Source organism: Euphorbia lathyris, chromosome 2 (assembly GCF_963576675.1).
Source record: "Euphorbia lathyris chromosome 2, ddEupLath1.1, whole genome shotgun sequence".
Lineage (NCBI taxonomy): Eukaryota > Viridiplantae > Streptophyta > Magnoliopsida > Malpighiales > Euphorbiaceae > Euphorbia > Euphorbia lathyris.
The window spans coordinates 100121002-100146764 of record NC_088911.1 but is presented as its reverse complement, the minus strand read 5'-3'; the positions used below and the strand labels follow the sequence as shown (position 1 = coordinate 100146764).

At 39.6% G+C, this 25763-nt stretch overlaps 1 protein-coding gene across 1 annotated transcript; it reads right to left on the bottom strand.

The window, feature by feature from the left end:
* Positions 1 to 400: 400 nt before the first annotated feature.
* On the bottom strand, positions 401 to 5260 carry LOC136219133 (protein HOMOLOG OF MAMMALIAN LYST-INTERACTING PROTEIN 5). The gene is made up of 6 exons (XM_066006386.1): positions 5048 to 5260; positions 4810 to 4910; positions 2723 to 2832; positions 2450 to 2525; positions 2192 to 2338; positions 401 to 1334 (listed from the first exon to the last, which is right to left on the bottom strand). Exons 1-6 carry the CDS (start codon positions 5139 to 5141, stop codon positions 567 to 569), a joined length of 1296 nt encoding a protein of 431 aa, XP_065862458.1. The 5' UTR covers positions 5142 to 5260; the 3' UTR covers positions 401 to 566.
* Between the last annotated feature and the right edge of the window lie 20503 nt (positions 5261 to 25763).

Genomic DNA, 25763 nt, shown 5'->3' with positions numbered 1-25763 from the left:
GGACAAAAACACTTCTATTGTTATCTACCCAAAACAGAAGTGTCAACTCAGGTGATTAATAAGATGTAACTTAAATTTCATATAGAATCTCTCCTTGTTTACAACATCCATCCAAGGTAGATATTCATTCACCTTTGGAATTATCACTACACTCCATATGGACAATCAAGAAGATGAATATTCATATAATATTTAATACAAAACAAATTAATGCTAAATGGAATCAAGACAACAGACCAGAATTTATAATCAGACTAAAGGGAAGTATTTCAGACTAGTTCCTTCCACGGATTCATAGAGTATAATTGAGACAAGTTTCAACTCATATTTGAACTAGTATTGTTGTTTTAATTGAATCATGCATACAATTGCATCACGTGACATCTAAATAGAAGAAATGAGAAACAAAAACATATTCAAACATCATCATTGATGAATCAAAAGTTGAAATCACATCTCTCCTTGTGCAGAGTTCAATAACTTTACATATCAAATCATTCAAAAGCCAGAAACCAAATGATACAAGTACCTCAGGAATCTCACTCATATATATGGATGAATGTAACTTACTGACTAGATGGATTTGTAAGCAATTCAAGTGACTTCCTTAAGTGTTCCACAGCAATTGACACATCATCGAATGCCAAGGCACCAACCGCAAATCTTGCTGCCTTGTGTGCTTCAGCAATTTTCTCAGGAGAAGGCTGGTAATTGCAATCGTATTTATAAGTTTGGGTATTAGCCGAGACCGGATTCAAGTCGCTGCTATTTCTAGTGATTGGAGGAGCTGTCGTCGATGTATGTTGTGTGGTTGGTGTATAGCTGCTTGGAGGAGCAGACTGCGGAGGAGCATAGGAAGAATCTGGGCTTTGGTAATAAGGCTGATGTGTTGGGACTGCTGGAAGACTGCTCTCTACAAAACCAGGATAAGATTGGAAGTTGGGAAATGAATAAGAGGGCTCGTGAGATGGATAATTATGTGGTGGTGGCGGTGGCTGTGGAAGTTCTTGCGAGTAGGATTGGTGATGGTACGGCTGAGAATATGGAGGATCTTCTGATCTGCTTGGTGGAGGATTCGGATGAAAATCATGGGAAGGAAAACCAGCAGAAGGGTAAGAAGGAAGTGATGGCATAACATTTGTGGAATGGTGGCTGTTGACAGAATCAGGGAACTGAGGCTGTGACGCGACGTTAGCAGAATGATTGTTGTTAACCTTCTCGTGGAAGGATTGTGGAATATTCGTAGAATGCTGATCATTGGCTTGGTCATGGAAATGCTGTGATTGATCAGGATCTGTGCCGGGACTTCTAGCGCCTTCAATAGGCCCACCATCCTGCAAGGACAACCTTAACTTGAAGATTCTTCAACAGTATCTATGTTTTCACTGACAGTTCACTACAATATACTCAATACTTCCATCATTAAATTCACTGCCCAATATTAGCAGTATATTCAGAAAGCTTCAAGAACAAAAAGCCATGTTTCAGCACCAAACTTCTAGCCTTTTGGAACTTTTCGTTTGTTTTTATTTTTTCGTCTTTCTATTTTGATATATTCATTAAGCCCTCCAAAGTAACTAAGCTGAAAAATTGCAGACAGAATCTCGCTACTCATTCAATATTCTAGCCTTTCCTATCACGATTTGCATATATATAGAATAAAAATAATACATTTAAACTAAAAACCATTTATTGCAAAAACATTACCATCCCTCATATATATTAGTCCCTCCATTCCACTTTATAAGTCATTCTAGCAATTTAGTTTTTTTCCCAAATATAAGTCGTTCTAATTTTCCAAGAATTTAAACATTAAAATTTTGTCATGGTCCATATGTTTTTTAACATTCCAAGACTTATTCTCCAACCATTACATGAGAGAGAATTTTTTTTTAGTTAACCAATATAAATTCATTAATTAGAGACTCTACATTAATTGAATTTTTAATTTGTGTGAAATGCCCTAGAATGACTTATATAATGGAATGGTGGGAGTATCATCATGTTACTAAAGATTCAACTAATTCTGTCATCAATGATTCATGAAGGATGAAAAAACTACTGAAGGTCGTTACGTGTGTGTTTGTGTATTAACTATAAGATAGAATCACCATAAGGAATCAAGTTATCGAGGAAATATATGTTGTTGCATGCATAAACTCAAAAGTTACTGTTGTTTAGAAGAACTCACGTAAGCATAGCCACCACCAGATGTACTTGATGGATTGAACAAATCTTCATCATCAGCAGGAGGCCCCGGATTAGGCTTTCTTCCTTCTTTCAAAGCTTTCCTTATATCTGCAGCTTTCCAAACTGCGTACTTCTGTTTCTGCTCAAGCTAGAAAAATTATGAAAAGTGACAACTTAGAAACAAAATTGTTGCTATAATATCCCTCAACTCTTGACAAGCAAATAAAATTTTCATGTGAAATGAGAGCTAGAATCTTACATCGGGCTGCAGGACACCAAACTGGTTTAGAATCTCAAAGAAAATGCTCGCCGCATAAAATGTTTTTGCAGTATTCCTGTAAGCAGGGAAACATTTAATGCCAATATCTAGAAATTACAGTTAGGAGAACAATTACATCAATATGGACATAACTTGCCAACAAATTAAAATTAAATATCTTAGTGCACTAACTATGATTAAGTAAGCCTCTAAAGACTCATTAATTCCTTATTCATAATCTTTTAGTTAAAGATAATGAAAAGTATGTCATACAAATCTGCTCGTCCAGCTCGATCTTGCTTGTCTGCCTTCCCAAAGACACTTAGTGCAAATCCCTCGACATGTAAATTGTCTTCAGGTCCCAACTGCAGAGACTTTTTATCCTGTAAAAGGCCGAAATCATAGATTAAGAAAAGCCCTCATGACATAATTTTCAAACAGAAAGCACATACTTAACAATAGCAGAAGAAAAGAAACCCCTTGATAATGGATTAATTATAGAAACAATATTTCTGGTATCGGTTGTTTCACCTTTGGCAACCTGTTGCTCCATCTACGAATTTTGTAAGTCGCACATGTATTTCGCAGATTACATCATTAAAAGTTGATCTCTTAACATATAACATCCACCATCATGGTTCTTTTCTATCACATTTTAAAAAAAAAAAAGGGCGGCCCGATCGCATTACGCGTCCCCGCTGAGCGAGGGTCCGGGGAGGGGTCCCACCACAAGGGTGTACTGGGGGCAAGCCTTCCCCTGCCAATTTATTTGGCAAGAGGCCGCTCCTAAGACTCAAACCCGTGACCTCTTGGTCACACGACAACAACGTTTACCGTTGCGCCAAGGCTCGCCCTCTTCTATCACATTTTAAAGGGAAAAAAAAAACAAAAAACAGCAAAGTTCCTCAGATATGGTTGCAGCCTTGCAGGTGACAAGTGAATGTCTATCTCGGCTCCACAGTGTGTAATTCAATTGACGGACTGACTGAGCGAAAAGTCAGATGCAGGTATATACACATCATAGACAAGCTAGAAACATTTAAATAATATACTAAAAGAGTACAGAACAAACATAGATACACATAAAAGAGGTTCAAATCTAAAGGACAGCTGAAGATATGATTTTTGGCCTAAAGATCCGAAATGTTATTTTTCAATTTGTACGATGTACATAATCAAAATATAACAGAAACACAGAACTATTAATAACGATAACTAGAAAAAGAAAGAGGAACAAAACCTCATCTATTTCCTTTCTAGAATCAATCCTAATGCCATCACTGATGTTTCCCCAGTAAAGACAGTAAACAAAGCAACATAATCAAGATGAGATAACACACTCTAATGCTGGCTTCAAATAAGCTAATAAATATACTAAATTGACAATACAACAATCAGGTCAATGGGACAAAGCAAAAATGAGGCAACAAAGAGAATGAAGGGCTCATGTCCTCCCTAACCCCAACTCTCTCCATTATTTTCTCTCCTTGAAACTTCAGCCCTGGAGTCTTCACCCACAGCCATGATGTGCCATGACAGCATAGGGTAGAAACAAGGAAATTATGGATGAAAATGTGGTAAATTTTTATATTATTGAAGCCAGTTTAAATAGTTTGCAAACAGAAGGCAGCCAAATTCTGTATAGTTTTTCTTACTCATAAATCTCAGAATGTAAAATGACATTCTAAACCAGAAAGTTTAAATTTGATACATCCACCTTTGAGCTAAGCGATCAGGTTTAACTGTAGAGTATTCCCTAACAGAAAAGACGCTAAGTGGAAAACAACCATTAGGTGACCATTGTATTAACAAACATAGAATGTTCATTTAGCTTATAATTTCCAAAAATTCAAAATATTGAGCTTGAAGGGAAACATGTAAAAGAAGTAGGAGCATCATAGGAAGCCAATAGCATCATCATAGCTAGAGTTGCAAAGCGGATTCCACAACTCTAGCACATTGGATTAGGCAACTGGGGAACTTTATTATGGCACCTAAAGCCTTATTAGCAGCGAAATTGCAAATACAGAATAGGATACAGCTTCAAGAATTCCTTTCTTATGGCCCTTACAATTTAACAACTAAACTAACTACTTAGATAGCTCTGATAATCGGTTTTCCTCAGAATCTACTCATTTCCAACGTCATGACCCGAACACTTTTACTAAAAAAAATGGACATAATTCTGTGTTCTTCAGTTCCCCTTACCAAAAGCTAAAAAGGAACCAGTAGTTTTTAATTTCTTGGCTAAACAATAATCAAGTGAGAATTCCCTATACACTTTATCAAATTACCAATACCTTAATTAGAGCGAGAAAACAAGCAAAATCGATTTAAATGCGATTAAAAAACACATGAACCTTTTCGAGCTGTTTCATGAGGGAAATAAGCAGAGAGTTGGTGGTCTTAGTCCGCTCGCCCTGTGGAATCTTCAACCCTTTTTCCATCGCATACAGTCGACCTAATTAATTAATAAAGGACAATTATCTTTTAGAACAAAAAAAAGGAAGAAGTACAGGGAATAAGTAATTAGAAATTGGTGTGGGAGTTCAGATTTAGCAACAAAGGAGATAAACAGAGAGAGATAGAAAGAGTTACAGTAATAAGCAACTAAAGGTTCGTGTTTTTGCAGCTCATCGGCTCGTTGAAGATAGGGCAACAGAAGTTTGGCAGGCTCGTTGTCACTCGCCATTGCTTTGATTGATCAATTAGCTTTCGTTTTGCTTCTCCTTTCAAAAACTTTTCTTTTCTTAAGAGGGGAGAGAGAGAGAGATTGCGTGCTTGGAGACCTTTTTCGGTTGATTCGTGAAGACGATCATGAATATGAATAGGGCAAAAGCTAATTAATTATTTTAGAAACTACGTCGTTTCTTCATGAACAATTACAAAAAAAGATAAAAGTTGACATCTGGATACTGTTATTTTTGGATAAGTTGCCATCTGGATCCATTATAATTGAGTGGTTACAGGGTTTAACCATTCAAGTTAGATAGTTTAATAAAATGATGTTTATTAAATTCATGATGTGACATATATATTGAGTAGTTGTAAGTATAAAACATTGGAGATGCTGTAAGGTTTTTGGGAAAGTAGCAATTTAGGTTACACGTTCAAAATAGCATCAATATATGCTTAACGTTTACAATAAAATATCAATTTAGGCTTAACGTTTACAACATAGCATCAATTTAGGAATTACTAACAGAACGTGACATGTCATCTATTAAGTCTGTCAACTCAGCGCCACGTCACATAAAGTACCAAAATAGGTCTAAGGTTTGTAGAAAGTATCAATTTAGGCCTCACGTATAAAATAGCACCAATATAGGTAACATTTACAAAATAATATGAATTTAAGCTTAACATTTACAAAATATATCCAATTTAAGCTGTGTCAAAAAGATATTTTTATTTTTCTAGCATGGTACAAATTAAGGAACTGATATTGGTTACTTTGAATTTTGTGTGGCTGTATGGTAACATTTTAGATACATTTTGGATAAGTTGTCAGCTGACAATTGATATTTTGTGTGTCAATATGGTCATATATCAATATCATTTTAACCAGTGTTCGAAATTTTGACGATATTCAATTACTTTTAGTTTGCATGTATTACATGAGTCCATGGAATTTAGGAGTCATGGAATAATTGATGAAATACAAATATAAGAACTTAATGAGGAAGAATAATAATTAATTGTATTATAATAAATAAGAAAATAAAACTAAATAAAAAATAATATATAAAGTTAATAGAGAAAGAATATAATATGATTAATTGTGACGTTTAGCTTAAATTGGATATATTTTGTAAACGTTAAGCTTCAATTTTTATTATTTTGTAAACGTTAAGCTTAGATTCATATTATTTTGTAACCGTTAAGCCTATATTGGTACTATTTTGTACATGAAGCCTAAATTGATACTTTCTACAAACTTTAACCCTATTTTGGTACCTTATGTGACATGGCGCTGAGTTGACAGACTTAACGGATGGCGTGTCACGTTATGTTAGTAATTCCTAAATTGATGCTATGTTGTTAAACGTTAAGCCTAAATTGATGTTTTGTTGTAAACGTTAAGCCTATATTGATGCTATTTTAAACGTGAAGCCTAAGTTGGTACTTTTTCAAAAAACCTTAGGCTTCTTCAAAAAACCTTAGGCTTATCTTGGTATCTTATACTTTTTTTTAATGAATCCACTCTACGATTAATTATATATTGGTGATATAAGAAAAATATAAAGGTTTTTTCTTCTCAATGTCGCCGCCTATATGACGAAGATTTTCCTCTCACTGCCGCCGCCTGCGTCGGGTCTCTTGCCGATTTCATGCTCCTATTGAGAGCCTACTCCTTTTGAGAGTGTTTTTTCTGTCTTGATTGGGTTTCTTCCTCGCGCCGCCGCCTGTGTCGGTTCTCGCCGCCGCCGCCACCGCCACCGCTATCTGCTTTGTGGTTTGTTTATTTCCGATTGATGTTGGATCTGTTTTGTGGTTGTGTTAGTTTAGATTGACGTTGGATCTAGTCTGGTTGAGATCGCCACCGCTAACTGGTCGAGATCGCCGCCGCCGCCTGCTCGTGACCGATTACCGGATCTGGAAATATTCCGTTCTTACGGATCTGCAGGGGCGGAGCCAGAGGGGGCGGGGAGGGTCGGCCGACCCTCCGGCTCCGCCAGAAAACCTCAGAAATGAGGTTTTCTACCTTGGATCGGCCAGGGGCCGCCATGACTGGAGCCCCTCCAGCCATGGCGGCAGCTGAAGAAGAAGAAGAATCTTCTCCTTCAGCGCTGGGATCGCCCTTTCCATCTATTTTTTTTTTTTAAAACCTAAAGGCACAAAACGACGTCGTTTTGTGCCTTTAGGTTTTAAAAAAAAATTAGATGGGAAGGGCGAAATTGCCCTTCCCATCTTTAATGAATAAGGCTTAAAAAAGCCTTTTATCTTTTTCCTGTTCACATCGTAGAGAAAGAAAAAGCATAGAAAGTTGTGAAGTTTGGGAAAACTTCCCAAATAACTCCATATTCCTCTTTAAATTTCAATTCTTCATTAATTCTTTTTTCAATCAATTTCTAATTTCCAATTTCAAGTAAGTTTTGTATTTCTCATTTTATTTCTATTCTATGTTTAGTTTTATAATTTCTAAATTAGAGATTCCTAAATTAGAGTTTACTATCACGGGATTATTATTAATATGTTCTTTACTTAAAAATTCTTTAATTTAGAAAAATTTGGCATTTTAGACATTAATTTTTTTTTACTGTAAATACATAAATAGTTTTTACTCCCATTTTATGATATAATTTATCTATTATATTGTTCATTTTATTTTGGGTTAAGGTGCAAAAATACCCCGAACGTTTTGGTCAGGAGCAATTATACCATTAACGTCTAAAATGGTGCAATTTTACCCCTAACGTTGGAAGCTAAGAGCAATTTTACTCCTAACGTTGATAAATTGGATCAATTTCAGACACTATTATAATAGAATTTGAGATTAATATTTATAAATTCGGTGGATTTTTTTTTGTCTAATCCGTACAAAAAGATAGTATATATATTTTTTTCACACCCCAACGAATGTTTGTGATTTGTTACTGATAAAATGACACATATGAAGTGTAGATAACAAGATTCATGACCGAGAAGACAGTTTGATGAATTATTTCTCAAATTGACCCAATTTATTAACGTTAGGGGTAAAATTACTCCTGGCCCAAAATGTTAGAGGTATTTTTGCACCTTAACCCTTTTATTTTTATCAATATATTGAAGTATCATTTAATTTTTTTTTCCACGGTCTAGCCCCTCCGACCTAGAGGTCCTGGCTCCGGCCCTGCGGATCTGTCCATAACCAACTGTTTTTGGTGTATGTTAGGTCGTGTTCGGTGGTTTGGATCTGTCCATCGCCAAGAAGGGAGAAGGTTGTTCGACTGAAGACCAACCTCTATGATCTGAAATGAGTGCAGAAATATCTTTTTTGTCAATTAGGATCTTTACATAAAAATAGCTGAGGTTAGCAAGATAAAAAAGAAAAAGGAAAGAGCTGATTACCCTCGCTTCATCTGTGGATCATATAATATTTTTTTTGAAGAAATAAATAATAGTTGGGCAAGGATTTGACAATAAGACTATTTTGTGTATTTTGTGGATCACTGATGGCGCGAAGTCTAGTGGTCGTATTTCTTACGACGAAATGTATATTACGATGATTGTGCTATGATTATGGGTGTGATCTTTCTAAGTGCTTTGTATCTACTAGACGTCACTACTTAGGGGCAAGTGTACCCCGTCGTATCAAGTAATAATCCGGTTAAGACCGGGTATCGAATCCACGGGATTTATAACTGCAAGTATTAAACGACTCGGTTTTATATGTTATTTAAGCGGTGAATACTTTGAGGTTGATGGGGGAACCAACTACAAACTACTCCTAACTACGGGTGAGGCAAATTTATGTAACGAAACTCTTAAGAAGTGATATGGTTGGTGATAAGTTATAATTATGACAAATAACGACTCCTAATGCACATAAGGTTAATGTTTTGCTCTTGCAAAGACGACTATGTGTAGTTCAACCGACCCGTGAAGTACTTAGACGACGTGATTCCTAGTCAATGCGTGTCTAATGCTTGGGACCAGAAATTAGGGCCTGTAAGTTCCATGGTTTGTCAATTCCTACGGTTTCCGGTTTGTCACTTCCGGTAAGGCAACACCTATATGAATCCCTAAAAATAGCCCGAATGGCGTCGGTAGTCGCGTTCTCCTACACAACAATCAATTATAAATATCAAAACAAGTAACAAACATCAACACATATATAGAAAAGAAGATTACGAATCATAAATTATAAATATGGAAGGTGTAAATATGGATTACAAACAAGCCTAGTACATAGGATGAGATCAAGCTAATTAGCAAGTGTAAAGGGAAGAATCCACCCTCGAAACTAGCTAACCGGACTCAAAAGCCGTCTCTAAGGACTTGAATGGTGGAACTCTCGAGCTTGGTGTGCGGAGAGATGAAGCGGTACTTCGATGGAATGTCGGGAGCAACGAACAAGCTCTCGAGATGGAAGAGTTTTATTACACAAAGCCTAAAAACACAAATCTAAACTAAAACAAGTATAGTTTTTGCTCTCTAAAACATATGGTATGGTCCGGTATCAAATGGAGTTCAAGAGCTTCCTATTTATAAACATCAAGTAAGGGCAATGTTGTAACTTCACAAAGCACAAGTATGGAGCAACATTATTTGGTGCAGAAATCCTATGATACGCCCCGCGTAAGTGCCCATTTCGTCAGAAATCTCCTGCATGTGGACCAATTCCATGTCTTGTTGTCTCAAGCACGCCCTGCGTAGCTGAAATACGCCCCGCGTGTTTGAGTCTCTGAAGTTTTATTGCTTGAATTGGAGCTTTTACGCCGTGCGTAGTTGAAGCACGCCCCGCGTAAATGAGTCTCTGAGCTTTTATCATCGAGGAATTTCCTGGTACGCCTCGCGTGCATGGCGATACGCCTCGCGTACGAAGAGTTGACTCAAGGAGACAGTGCAGTCTGACTTTCAGGATTAGGCCAATTATTTACGACATGTGTCATACGCCCCGCGTATGCTGAGTCAATTCCACATGGCGTCTGCGGATAAGGCAATTACTGCTGACACCATGTTTCACGCCCCGCGTAAAGGATGATACGCCCCGCGTATTTGAGTAGATTTTTGCTCCTTGCTCGTACCTGAAATACAAATCTTGCGAGCCGAGTTAGCTTGACGTTTTTATTTCCTAAACTAGTCAAAAATATGGAAAATTAACTGAAAGTACGAAGTATATTTTTATTTCTTTATTTTATCAAAACGCTTTATTTTTGTAATTAAACTTATTTATTTTATCCAAAATCAACCCGTAAATCACGCTAAAAGATAGGGGTAAAATACCCCTATCAAACCTCCTCGGACTTTAAAGTTTTACTTGTCCTCAAGTAAAAGAAATCGAAAGACAAGGGATTGAGAAAATTAAGAAACAAACCAAAGGTTGGTTTTGCTAAGTGCGTGATTTCAAAGTTACGGTTTTATGCAAAGGTTTCGGTAAGTACCTACGCAAACAATTGAGTACAAATCTTGTTTGAAACCTCCATGATCAAGATTAATAGGCAATATTAACGGGGGTTGATTATCTTTTAAGAACCCGATAGTACCTCACCAAGGGATTTCGCTCTTACGCTCAATTTTTTTAGGTGGGTCGGTGTTTTAGCACTCTTCTTTGCACTTACTCGAGATCATGTTGAATTTGCATTTTCATCCGGGTTTTTCCTCCTAAAATATGGTTAGGCAACATTAAAAATGAACCCGGAGGGGGTTGCAATGTTGGTGGCTTCTTTAGTGGTTAGTTTAAAGAAACTCGAGTTCAAAAATACCGTTTTGTGATTGCACCGTGTTTTTGTTTATCTCGGCCTTGGCGAATTTTACAAAATATACTTCAAAATTTCTCGGGTGGGGCTTGAGAATGCCTTTTTATTTTTATCGTATCCTTTGTTTTGATAGAGGCACAAAAACAATATTTTGAAGGCTTATGGTGCTCGTTTGTTAAGGCCGTGACTTTTTACGAGTAATTTGGGTGCAAATTGATTTTGTCGGTATTCGAACAAGAGGAAAAAGGGTTAAATGTTAAAAGGGGTATTAACAAAAAAGTTGGTTAATAGGCTCGAAGGGGTTTCCTAATGTTTAATGAAAACGAGAAAAATAAATTAAGAAAAATTAGCCTAAGTGGGTTTGGTTTATCATCTATTGCCTTTTTACCAAAAATAAGTGTACTTAACCCGGTATTGGATGCAAATTCTATGAGTCGAGTGAAGTCAAAGCTCTCGAAAACTTGTGAAAGAATTAGATATCTCGCACGAACTCCTTTAGGCTCAAAAATACCTCACAAAGATTCGGGTTTAAATTGTGTACTATCAAGTATTCGCTAAATTCTTAATTATCCCGTTTTTATTGCCTTTTCAAAGTTCATTATGGAGATAACATTTGGGTTAAGACTCAATGTCTTAGTTTAGTACTAACCTAAGCTTTGCACAAATTCCCTAATTTCAAAACCAAGACTAAAATTCCTTAATTAGATCATCCCCTTTGTGTGCCGACAATATTTACATTTAAGGACAAACAACGGAACATTTAAATAATTTCCGAGGGGGGTTAATGTGTCGGGAAAAATTTTAAGAATTGATAAATTAGTTTAATTATTTTTGTGTTTATTTTATTTTTATTTTTGCTTTTGTTAGTGCAAAACAAACGTTAAGTGCGGGGTTGCACGGCCCTCCGTGTTATTTAAAATGACGCCTATTCCAAGGGCGTCGCAAAAAGAAGTCAAAACAAAAACAAAAATAAAGGTAAGGAAGGAAAAGAAGACCCTTAGTGATCAGGGGCCCTACACGAGGCATGCCCAGGGGGGCGCCCCGCGTAGGGTGGCGGTTTTATCTCTTTTTGAGTCAGAAACTCAAATACGCGAGGCGCAGGAACAGGGCGCCCCGCGTGTTTGAGCTTCTGAACGTTTTTAAGTAGGAGAATGCAGGGTACGCGGGGCGTACCATGGGGTACGCCCTGCGTGGTGTTATTTTAAACAACAAAAACAAACACAACGAAAGCACAAAACACAATCGGAACTTAACGATATATATTAGAATGAAAACATCGTACACTAAAAACATGAAAAATAACACAAGAAATAACAAAAACAACATCAAAAGGAAATACATAAAGAAAACATAAAAAGAAAAACGGAAACTATGGTTGTGGTGGAGGCGGATTGCCATGGATGTTAAAGTAGGAGGCGAAGGAGTTGGTGAGGGCATCGAAGCGAGCATCGAGATGAACCCGATCCTTCCGTTGTTGTGCTTCGATGGAGTCGAAGCAGGTGTTGAGGGTGGCGAATTGGGCATCATAATGAACCCAGTCCCGGCGTTGGTTATCCTCCAAAATATCCAAACGGGCGTAGAAAGAGTTGAAGTCGTGGAGAGGTGGTGGGATAAAATTGAGACCCATGCTTGAATCTGAGTCCCCTTCCTCATTGGAGTGAGCCGCCCCCGAAGTCTCGCCCGGGTCGGAAGTTGGACGCTTTAAGGATTTAAAAGCGTTTTTGTCCAACGGCCGAGGCATAAGGCGCGGAAGGCGCTCAATGGCGTCGGAGCCGAGAGTGGAGAGGGCAAAGATGGTGATGAGGTGGCCGAACCCGAGCTTGGCCCGTTTCCAGATGGGTGTGGCGTGGAGGTGGACGGCCACGTGGTAGGCGAGGTCGTATGTGAGCCTGTTGGCACAACAGTAGAGGGCCAACAGTTCATGTTTGTTGACCTTGGTGAACTCGGATTTCCCCGTGAAGTAGAAGGAGATGAAGCGGTGAAGGAGCTGGAGAATAGGGTCACGAATACAAGCCGGGTGGAGGTTGGATACGTGATAGTTATCGGACCTGGTAATAGAGGTCCAAAATTCGGGAGCGGAGACACCGTCGGGCCAATAGGCGACGCTAGGCTCCACTTGGTGAGTGAAGTGGTTGCGAAGCCATTAGGTGTCAATGGTGAAGGGACGGTTTTGGAGGCGGAAGTTGAAAAGCGCGGCTCCGGGCACCCCGTTGGAAGTGAGGGTGGTGAAGAACTCAATTACCAAGGAAGGGTATACATGGTATTGCTTATTATAGATGTCGTGCCACCCGAGGGCGCGGAGGCGAGCTTCAAAGGAGGTGCCGAGATCATGTTGATCAAGCACGCTATCCGGGATGAACGGAAGCTCTTGGACCGTGGCCGCACAAAGTTCTTCGTATCTGTTGGCATCCTCCTCGGTTAGGAGATGAAAGGGGGCCCGGTATTGCCGTGTGAGTGGGGGTGTTCCCTCCCGTTCGGGAGGTGGAGATGATGGGTTTTGGGTGCGGCCGGTACGGGCACGAGTGGCCCGAGGGGGACACATATCGACGGTGTTCTTTCGCCTAACCATGGTGGGATGTGAGGGATTGAGAGAGGGTGGAAGAAGGTTGTGAGAAAGTTGAGATAGTTGTGAGGACGAAGGAAAAGAGGAAGGGAAGGGTATATATATATATATATAGGAGGGCAGTGGGGATCCAAGCAAAACTCGGATCCCCAGGAGGGATACGCGCGGCGTGAAACGGCCACGCCACGCGTATCCCACCTCTTGAGTGTCAATTACGCAATAGGGGCACGATACGCGGGGCGTACATGGGGGTACGCCGCGCGTAAAAACGAACTTGGAACAATCTTTTTCGGTTTTTTAGATGTATTTTGAATTTTTTTTTGAAGTTTTGATTTATGATGTTATTAATGAGGTGTTTAATGTTTTTATGGTTTTTATGTTTAATTAATGTTTTTGTGTGTTTTAATTTTGAAATTAAGAGGGTAGTTAATGCAAAATTTATTGTGGAGGGAGGTTGAGGATTTGAATTTGAAAAGGTGGAAGTTGATTGGAGTGGAGAAGTGGGAAAGATTTTTGGGGAAGTGGAATGATGGGAAGTTATGAAGAAAAAGCTGTCATGGGGAGTTGTGATTCACAACTCCCCGAGGATACGCGCGGCGCACCCCAGGGTATGCCCCGCGTGTCCTCTATGTGGCCTTTATTAAGACGAATTAGGGGAGGTACGCGGGGCGCGCCTCTAGGTACGCCCTGCATAGTGTGTCCTTTATTGAGTGAAATGGGAAGACACACAACTACGCGGGGCGCAAGGGGTTGTACGCCCCGCGTATCTTAAAATTTTTGGATTAATGTGAGATTTGTTTTTCCTTTAATTTTATGAAAATAAAAGAAAATAGGATAAAATAAAAATAAAATAAAAATGAAGAGCAGGAAAGATGAGAAGTAGCGCAAAAGATGGAAATGAAAATAAAATAACAATAATTCAAGGAAAAAAATAAATAAAAGAGAAAAGAGATAAAAATAAGTTTATAATACATATAGACAAGTGGTTCGAGAAATTCAAACCGATGCTACGTTTTGAGTCGAAGTAGCTCGACTTTCTTATATGGCGGCTCATTGCAAGACGTCCGTGTTGGAGATTGACGGGTCCGAACTTCCCCTATTCATGAGTGTTATTGCTTGTCCGGATTCCCGATTCTTACACCGCGGGTTCTGCTCAGTGTTTGCCGGGAGGGTTCCTAGAGGCCTTTCCTGCTGTTGACGGTTCAGGTGGGCTACTTGGCGGCTCAGATCCCTGCAAAACACTTCGCTATCGGAAAGACGGGTTAATATGTCCTTCAACAAAGACGTGACCGATTGGTCGTGTACATTATTGGAAGGTGGAGCGTTCCGATTACCGGGCGTGGCTTGTGATTGCCCGAGCCCGTTTTCCCGATATTCTTGCTCAAAGCCGGATGGGGGCCTCAACACGTTATTATTATTGCCATATGACAAGTTCGGGTGTTGGTATCGAGGCCGCCAACCGTTGTTATTATTACTGTGGTGGTGATAGGAGTTCGGATTAGGATTATACCTTGGATTTCCTCCTACGTAACTTACACTCTCGATGTCGCCGGCGAAAGGGCTACCGGCTTGGCAGTTGAGTCCGTCATGGTCTCCACCACAGTGATTGCACATCAGGACCTGTGCACTTTTGTTGAGGCTTAGCTGGGCAATTAATGAGTCAAGTTTCTTATGCATTTCTGCTATGGAGCTTTTCAGAGCCTCTTTCTCCACAGCAAACATTTGGTGTCGCGATGGGCCGGCAAGCCAATCCTCTTGCCATTGCACGCTTTTCCTCGCGAGCTCATGAATGAGCTCGTAGGCCTCACTAGCTGACTTTCGAAATAGATCCCCACCTGCAGCAGAATCAACAGTCGCACGGTTAGTGGGGGTTAACCCGTGGTAAAAAGTGCTTACCAAGTCGTGCTTCGGGATGTCATGGCGGGGGCAGTTTCGGAGCAACTTCCGGAACCTAGCCCAAGCTGCGTGAAGGGCCTCGCATTCCAATTGCCTAAAGGATGTGATATCGGTCCGTAACTTGACTGTTTTGGACGGCGGAAAATAGTAAGAAAGGAACTCCTTCTCGAGCTCTTCCCATGACGTGATGGATCCCGCCTACAAAGAGTGTAGCCACTCCAATGCTTGCCCTGTCAAGGAAAAAGGAAACAGCTTTAGTCTAACAGCCTCAACGGGAACACCATTTTGCCGAGAGGTGTCGGCATACATAAGGAATTTGTCGAGATGTTCGTTAGGGTTCTCATGGAGTTTCCTTCCGAATTGACCGCATTGTTGTATCAGCTGGATCATGCCGGTCTTTATCTCGTATGTGTTGGCCGGTATTGTGGGGGCGATGATGCGCCCTCACCTAAGGTTAGATGAGAACTCACTAAGGGATAAGTGTACCCCGTCGTTATCAAGTAATAAATTTCTGGTTTAAGTCCAGGTTATCGTCCACAGGATTTATTTCTGCAAGTACCGAGCTACTCAATCTCGGATGTTATCTAGGCTTAGGGGGTTTTGAGTTGGTTTGTTTAAGTTAATCTACTCCTAGGTTGAATCATACTAATCCTAGCTAAGTTATCTAATTCTAACTAAGTTATTCTACGCCTAACTAAGTTACTCTACCCCTAATTGATCTTTCATTAATGCAATTATCTGAAGGAACATGGTATGAACGATAATAATAAAGATAGATTATCAGGTCTATTGAATAAAAAACCTAATCTAAGTCACTTGTATTCAAGGCGATTAACCCTACTTACCCTCCTGAAGTCCCTAGCGCGTGATTCCCTAAGGCCGAAACTAGGTCTAAGGCTCAGTAAATTGGCGCTTAATCAACTAAGAGGTCGTCAATCTCCTAGGCTCTGACTAGGTCAGATTCAGCTCGCAATATGTGCCTACTAGATTTTGGGGCTTTTGAATGAGTTAAACCAATTGAATAACTCGTAAGACAGATATTAGACAAATAATCATAGAACAAAACAAGAGCTAAAGTATTATTAAAGGCGAAGATAAATGTCACAAGATACAATAAGTCAAGTTCGGCAACTGTATCGAAGAGTACAAACAAGGAAAGATAAAAGGAGATACAAAAATCCCTTTTAGGGAACCTGTTTACTCTGCAGCCGGCAATCTTAAGGACGGACCTTGATAATTCCTCGAGAAAAAGCTTTGAAGGAGCTTCAATGGAAGTCGAAGAAGATGGAGGAGATGGAGAGGAATTACAAGGGGGAAGCTAAGATAATTTACAAAATTGAAAGATATCTAAATTACATTGGAAAAACTCTATTTATAGGCGTGTCTCGGCCCTCTTTTTGACCTATTTTCGTATCCTTATTGGTGTAGGAAGACGTGGGGTCCATCGTGGCTTCGTGGGGGCGGAATTGGTCTTTTTGACCAATTCCCGCAGGCCTGCTCGCCGAGCAGGGCGAGCTGCTCGGCGAGCAGGGCTACTCGCGCCGAGCAGCCCCCTGCTCGCCGAGCAGGCGCCTGGTGGCCTGCTCGGCGAGCAGGCTCCTGCTCGCCCGAGCAGGCGCCTGGCGGCCTGCTCGGCGAGCAGGCCTCCAGGGGCCTGCTCGGCGAGCAGAAATGGCCCACGGATGCTCGCTCGTCGAGCGTTTTTGCCCGGCATGTTCTCGATGCTTGCCGAATGTCGTCGATGTCCTTTTTCGCCCGAACTTACACCTGCGCACATACAGAAACTCCAGATAACATTAGTCCAAAAGCTAAATTGATCCGTCAATCGCTTATTTTGAGCAAACGCTTCGTTTGGTGCGACTTTTGATGGACCAATTAGCTTCAAAAGATAACGGAATTACACTATGCATGCTATTTTGGCCATAATTGCCTAAATTAGTCATAAAACGAGCCTAAACAACGAAAAATAAATAAAACGTTTCCAATTCCTAATTAACTCACACAAAAGCATTTAAATGCGAGAAATGCTCGCTTATTAACTAAATAATGCTAAAACCCGTCCTAAAACCGTACCCAAAGATAGGGGTTTTTGACCCCTATCAAACCTCCTCGCACTTAAAACTTGACTTGTCCCCAAGTAAACTAAGAACCAAACCCGCCATCACAAGCAAGCTAGAAAACCTCCCGGTTTAACTAGGTGCTTGACACAATTTCGAACATCTGTAATTACATGCATTCGGAAATACAAAGTAGAGACACGATATCCAAAAGCCGCATTTCAATTATCATAGGTCATAGTTTTAAGCAAAAGGACACATGTTCAATTAAACGAGCTTGAGGGGATCGCTAAGTAAAACACCTCACCATAGGTAGTTCACTCATTTCACACAATTTTGGTGGCTAAAGTGTTTACTCTTGGCTTATGTTCTTGCTTAGGATTACGTTGATTTTGCACGTTCATCCGCGTTCCTCTACTATGCTATATGATTCCGATGATATTAAAAACAGCCTCTAATCGGGGTTGTAATGTGGTTAGAGGGTTAAAGGTACAACAAGGGTTAATAGTTCTAGCGCTACAAAAACAAAGTTTAAATGGCTTTAGCAAATATGAAGTGACTGAGCTTTTTATTCATCCCTTATTATTTTCTTTTTGGGATGTTTTCTTGAGACGTCTTTGATTTTTAAGAACTGGGGAATGAAGTTCTTCCCTTTGTTCGTCTCTTTTCTTTTCTTTTTTCTTTTTCTGTTTGTCTCTTTTTCTTTTTGGGGTAGTGATGCTCATTCACTTCTTAGCCTTTTGGCTTGCTACTGTAATGCCATAAACAAAGATAAAGCGCTAGAAGAAAACAAAGGCTCTTATTTGAGCTTTGTAAAAGAATTTGGGTTAAGTAGCAAACCAAGTTGTGGTTTGCAAAAACAGGTTAGAACGAAAGAAAAATCTATCAACTACAAAAATATAGGCTCAAATGGGCTTCCTAGAGTGGATGAAAAAGAGAAAATAAGGTAAAGAAAAGGGTTAATTCTAATGAGGCTGATTCATCGTTTATCATCTCAAACCATTGCATGTAGGTTCAACACAGTATTAGGTGCAAAATCTGTAATCTTCCACAAGTCAAAGCATTCACACAAAAATGTCAAGAAAAAGAGCTTTTTGATGTTCGCTCTTAGGCTCAAATTCAACTCACGATTCTTTGGGTTTCAATTTTGTGTTTACTAGTTTTCCCCAAACTCAAGTTTAATGTCACATGCCTTCAATTCTTAAGTTATCTACCTAAGTAATGATTTTAGCATTTCTTCAAAAGTAGGCTCTAAATGCAAACCTTAGCTCATGCTTTTACAGATACAAGGATTGTGTCCTACACCTAAACTAGTTGTCATGCAATCTTAGATTCGATTCTCAGCCCTCAAGGACAAATAACGAAGTTTAGATTCGAAGGAGGTTCACGGTTTTAGGTCCTAAACATGCAAAAACATAAACAAAACCCAAAAACGCTAAACTAAACTAGACACGACGCAACAAAAATTAAAAATTTATACAATTTTTGTAAGTTTGTCTACCCCTCCTCCTCACACTAAAAATATGCAATAAGTTCCAACATTGCATCACAAGTCATGAAGTACGAGTGTAAAGAGTTAGGGTGGAGAAGACAACTTACTGATCGGCCGCCCATTCTGTGCTTGTCTGTAGGCGCAGAACTTGTACGTCCGAATCGTTCTTGCCAAGATAAAGCTTTAGGCGGTGCCCATTTACCTTTTGGGTGGCTCCATCCCTCCCTTTGATTTCAACCATTCCGGAGGGGTGTGCGTTGATGACCGAGAATGGCCCGTGCCATCTACTTTTGAGTTTTCCTGGGAAGAATCTCAGTCGGGAGTTGTATAGTAGTACTTGGTCACCTATTTCAAAGGTTTTCTTTTGTATTTTCCTATCATGCACCCTCTTGGTTCGTTCTTTGTATAACTTGGCATTTTCGTAAGAGTTGTACCGGAGCTCATCCAGTTTGTGCAGCTGAGTTAGTCGTAGTTCACCTGAAAGTTTTGGGTCAAAATTCAAATATTTCAGTGCCCAATAAGCCTTATGCTCAAGTTCAACCGGTAAGTGACAAGATTTTTCGAAAACTAAACGATAGGGGGACATTCCTATTGGAGTCTTGAAAGCTGTCTGATATGCCCAAAGAGCATCATCCAGCTTAAGGCTCCAGTCTTTTCTAGCATTCCCTACTGTTTTTTCAAGAATACGTTTCAACTCCCTATTTGACACCTCTACCTGGCCACTCGTCTGAGGGTGGTAGGGTGTTGCAACCCTATGAGCTACGCCATACTTTTGGAGCAACATGTCAAACTGCCTATTGCAAAAATGGGATCCCCCATCACTGATGATGGTCCGGGGGGTCCCGAATCTGGTAAAAATATTCTTTCTTAGAAATCTCATCACTACTCGAGCATCATTTGTGGGTAGAGCTTCTGCTTCTACCCATTTGGAAACATAATCAACCGCCACAAGAATGTATTGGTTGTTGTGTGACATGGGAAAGGGTCCCATGAAATCTATGCCCCAAACATCAAACAGCTCACACACGAGTATACCTTGTTGAAGCATCTTATTTCTCCTAGAGATATTTCCTACTCTCTGACATGCATCACAGTATTTAATATAGCTATTAACATCTTTATGCATTTGTGGCCACCAAAACCCACTTTGGAGGATTTTTGCCACTGTCCTATCTGGCCCGAAGTGGCCACCTGGTTCCCTAGAATGACACATATTAATCACTGAATCTACCTCCTCTTCAGGTATACATCTCCTAATTATGCCATCAGTGCAGAATCGAAACAAATATGGTTCTTCCCAAAAATATTGTTTGTTTTCAAACATAAACTTACGTCTTTTGCTTGCATCTAAATCAGGGGGAAGAATGTTACCGACTTTGTAGTTCGCGATGTCTGCAAACCAGGGGAGAGATCGTACCGAATACAATGTTTCGTCCAGAAATACCTCTTTGATTGCCTCATGCTCTAAGGTTTGTTGATCTGACTCTAACCTGGATAGGTGGTCTGCTATTACGTTTTCCACCCCTTTTTTGTCTCTGATCTCGATGTCAAATTCTTGGAGTAGTAAGATCCAACGGATCAGCCTAGGTTTTGCATCCTGCTTGCTCATCAGATATCTCAAGGCTGCATGGTCAGTAAACACAATTACCTTAGATAGCACCAAATATGATCTAAATTTGTCAAAAGCAAAGACTACGGCTAGCAATTCCTTTTCAGTTATTGAATAATTTTGATGTGCATCATTCAAGGTTTTGCTAGCATAGAAGATTGGGCGAAAAAGTTTATCCACCCTCTGCCCAAGACAGGCTCCTACGGCCATATCACTGGCATCGCACATTAACTCAAAGGGAAGGGACCAATCCGGGCTTACCATAATAGGTGCTTCGATTAATTTCTTTTTCAGTAATTTGAATGCAGACATACATTCTTCATTGAAATTAAAATCATCATCTTTTAGTAATAATTGAGTGAGGGGTTTAGTGATCTTCGAAAAGTCTTTTATGAACCGTCTATAAAACCCCGCATGTCCTAAGAAGCTCCTAACCAATTTTACATTGGTAGGAGGTGGCAGTTTTTCAATTACCTCAATTTTTGACGGATCGACCTCGATCCCTTTTCCCGACACCTTGTGTCCTAATACTATACAATTTGGACCATGAACTGGCACTTTTCCCAATTAAGTGCCAAGTTCTTGTCTTCACAACGTTCTAAGACTCGGTCCAAGTTTTCAAGACATTGGTCGAAAGTAGGTCCTACGACATTAAAATCATCCATGAAAATTTCTAGGAACTCCTCGACCATGTCAGAAAACATAGCCATCATACAACGTTGGAATGTGGCAGGGGCATTACACAATCCGAAAGGCATCCGCCTATATGCGAAAGTCCCATAGGGGCAAGTGAATGTGGTTTTCTCTTGATCCAAAAGGTCCACAGGAATTTGCATATAGCCGGATAGCCCATCTAAAGTACAGAAAAATTCGTGCCCTGCCAACCGTTCCAACATTTGATCAATAAATGGTAAGGGAAAGTGGTCTTTACGGGTGGCCTCGTTTAATTTCCTATAGTCTATGCATACACGCCAACCCGTAACCTTTCTAGTTGGGATTAATTCCCCTTTTTCATTTTCCATTACCGTTGTTCCCCCTTTTTTGGGCACGCATTGAACCGGGCTTACCCATTGGCTATCAGAAATCGGAAAGATGATACCTGCGTCGAGGAGTTTTATAACCTCGACTTTTACCACCTCTTTCATGTTAGGGTTGAGCCGTCGTTGAGGTTGGGCGGATGGCTTGATCTCTTCCTCAAGGAAAATTCTATGCGTGCAGATTTTGGGGTCGATGCCTTTGATGTCGTGGATCGACCATCCAAAGGCCCCTTTATGTTGCATCAGCACCTCCACCAATTTTTCTTCATGTTCAACTGTTAACAAAGAAGAAATAATAACGGGTAAATCTGTGGGAGGTTGAAGAAAAACATATTTCAGATTGTTGGGCAAGGGCTTAAGCTCCAATTTTGGAGGTTCCTCTAACGAGGTTTTGGGTTTAGGTTTGATCTCACGATCAAGGTCCTCTTTTCTACCCTTAACCCAATAACATTTTTCAGGTGGGAGATCTTCAAATGGTTCATTCGAGTTTTCACATTCCTCACCACCTAGACCGAGTTCTAAAGAGGCATTTCTTAAGTTAAGGTCAACTTCCTCAATACACTCATCTATTAGCGCATCTACAAAGTTACAACTTTTGGAGCGTTCTTGAGGGAATTTCATAGACTCATAAACGTTAAATGTTACCTCCTCGTCCTGCACCCTTAGGACCAATTTACCTCCATGGACGTCTATCAGTGTCCTACCGGTTGCAAGAAACGGTCTCCCAAGAAGAATGGGGACGGAGTCATCTTCTTTCATGTCGAGGACCACAAAATCGACCGGGAAGATCAGTTTGTCCACCTTCACCAATACATCTTCAACTATACCTCTAGGCCGTGCGATCGACCTGTCCGCCAGCTACAATGTCATGTTTGTCGGTTTAGGCTCTCCGAGTCCCAATTTCCTGAAAATTGATAAAGGCATAAGATTAATACTTGCTCCTAAATCGCATAATGCCCTATCTATATGCATGTTGCCTATCCTACACGGGATGGTAAAGCTCCCTTGATCTTTAAGTTTGGGGGGTAATTTATGGGTGATTATGGCTGAGCATTGTTCTGTTAAGGCCACTATCTCATTTTCCCGAAACTTTTTCTTTTTCGACAACATGTCTTTAAGAAATTTTGCATAGTTTGGCATCTCCTCTAGTGCTTCCATTAATGGAATGTTTATTTCTAATCTACTAAGGATTTCCGAGAACCGAGCAAATTTCTTATCTAGGTTGGCCTTTTCTGCTTCTGAGGAATGGCAGTTTTGGTGTATAAGGCCTAACTACTTTTTCTATAGCTACTTCAGGAGAAGGAGTTTCAGATGCGGGACCGGGGTTGCTTACCACTTCCGGTTCCCTACTTACCTGAGGTGACGGATACGTTTGCGATGGAGGTGCCACGAGTGTGTCCACTTCCTTGCCGCTCCTTAGGGCGATGGCGTGAATTGCCTCTTCTTGTAAGAGGAACGCCTCTTGGCATTCCCTTTCTTCTTGTCTGATTGTGGCAAGATGGTTACTCAGGGTCCTGCATGCCTCCTCGTTGGCTGCCAGTCGGACGGATATCTCTCTTAAGAGGGTCATTATTCCTTTCGAGTACTCTGTTCGCCTGCCATAAAAATCAGAGTTAGAATGGGGACATGGAAGGGTATCCACGGGTGCCATGTAGGGCGCCGGTGGATATCGTGTATGCTCCTGATCGTAGTAGTTGTAAGTTGAGGGTTCCGAATTATACCTTTGATGATTACCCAAATAACTTACATTCTCACCTCTAGGTACGTAATAGTTGATGTGGCATACCCTACCGGGGTGATTCTGGCCGCATCTCTCGCAAAATGGTGTCCTTGGTTGGTTATTATGGCTGTATGAGGCCACAAGGAAATCCATTTTTGTGTTGAGATCGTTCATGGACAGATCTAACGCTCTGTTGTCCATAGTTACTGGAAGAACGATTTTTATAAGTACAAGTAATGTTACAGAATTTAAGTAATCGACCAGTATATGTATAAACAAGTATAAATGATATTAACAAAGAATATATTCACAAAGAAATGCCTAAACTAACAAATCGACCTTTGGTTCGATATTGCAGAAGAAATAAATCCCCGGCAACGGCGCCAAAAACTTGATGCGCCCTCACCTAAGGTTAGATGAGAACTCATTAAGGGATAAGTGTACCCCGTCGTTATCAAGTAATAAATTTCTGGTTTAAGTCCAGGTTATCGTCCACAGGATTTATTTCTGCAAGTACCGAGTGTTAGACGAGGTGCCGCGGCCTAATCTCCCGGGCGGACCGGGGGGTGGACACCTCATGGCGACGTAAGCGGTGATTGGCGCCGAAAGCAACCAATCGTGGAATCAAGCTGCTCGGCAGGACTGGAGCTCGGAGATATGGAAGAGTCGCCACCCACGAATGGGAAAATGAACACCGATCCCTTGCGGGAGACCGGTGTGGGTTCGGGAAACTTAGGTACGAGCCGAGAAGGCTAGCTCCTTTCCGGAGAAAGGCTACTAGGCACCCCGACATCGCCCGGTTATGAACCACCGGCCTCCTACTCAGCATGTTAGGCAATAACAGACTAATCGTATATTCCTTTAAGTTTAAAATTCATTTGAAACCTTTTCTTTCTCGTTTTGAAAACCGTTTTGAGCATATATTATTGAAAAGCCACTTTGGTAAAGAATCACCCATTTACATCAGTTCAAAAATACATAGGAAAGAGAGGGAGAGAAGGAAGAATTGATTTATTTACAACGTGATTTATGTTCCGTGTTACATACTAATTCTATACTAATTCACTTCCCCAAAACGAGTTCATTTACATGGTTCGCACCTTAATCGCCGTTGGAACGATTTAGGTACGTTTCAAAACCCCGTTTGATGAAGTTCACCCGAATCGTCGTTGGAACGACTCAAGCGTTTGAAAACATCAAGATAAAAACCTTTAATAAGAAAACGTGGTTAAACATACAAGTCAATTTATTTTGTGCAAATCATTTAAGAAAACGATTCAAAAACTCTATTATTCACGATGAAAACGATTTTAATTACAAGGTTCGCTTAATCCGTCGTTGGAACGGACTAAGGTTTTAAAGCGTGATGTTTTAGGAAACGATTTTGAAATGTCAAGAAAACACTATTTATTTACATTAGGAACTTCTAAAAACTCATTAGTTTAAATAATTAAGTTGAAAACTCTTTTTGTGATTTATTTTCCCCTTTTTTCTTAGTGGGTTCTCTACTTGTTATAATTACAATAATAAACATATTTAAACCAAAATTCACTCCCAAATAAAGCCCATTTGAAACATGGACCCCTAAATGGCCCAAAAGAATAAAGAAAATAATATAAGCATATATATATATACATTTTAATCCAAAAAGGAAATATGAAATAAAAGTTAATGAAAAGAGACTATATAATGCATATATGAAAATACTAAATATAATACATTTATACTTTAAACATGTGAAAATAGTAAATAAAACTCCTAGATAAGAAAATAACATTTGTCACCAAAATAGTTTTATTTAATAATAACTAATATAGCCCAAATATCCCAAAACTATATATATACATGACTAATGTAATTTTAAATGTAAAAAATAATATATATTTATCCGCTAATATTTACTAATTATCTCCAAAGTCAAAAATAATATATATTTATCCACTAATATTTACTAATTATCTCCAAAATGCTCAAGTAAATAACATTTAAAATAAAATCCAATATAACTCAAATGAATGAAAAAGGAAATATATATATACATATACTTATAATAGATCAAATTAATGAAAAATAATATATAGACATTCTAAATAACTATAGGTACCAAATATCTAAAAAATAGTTTAAAAGTATATATTACATAACTATATATATGTATACCAAGGATCAAAAACTTAAAAGATGAGAAAGAGGGACTAAAACAGCATTTTTTTACATTCCAGCAGATTTACCGACGGAAAATCCGTCGGTAAACAGCAATTAGTGACAGAAACGGCAAATTACAGCAGCACTCCAATTATTTCCAGATTTATTCAAAAGCTTTAAATTAAATCTAATTCAATCGTTTTGGATTTCCGAACTACCAAAAATGGATCATAGTCAATAACGGACGTTCCTAAAACGACGTTTTTATTTTAAAACGTTATTTGGAAATTCTTTAAATTACAACTTATAATTACAACGTCTTTAATACCCGAACTACCTTTTTATCGGATCACGGTTCGTATTGGGATATCAAAACGAGGTTTTTTATTT

Coding starts and splice junctions, on each gene's coding strand:
- LOC136219133 (XM_066006386.1), bottom strand. CDS start 5,141: ATGGCGAGTGACAACGAGCCTGCCAAACTTCTGTTGCCCTATCTTCAA. Junction 2,833..4,809: donor TCATGAAACAGCTCGAAAAG/GTTCATGTGTTT, acceptor GGCCTTTTACAG/GATAAAAAGTCTCTGCAGTT. Junction 2,526..2,722: donor CGAGCTGGACGAGCAGATTT/GTATGACATACT, acceptor CCCTGCTTACAG/GAATACTGCAAAAACATTTT.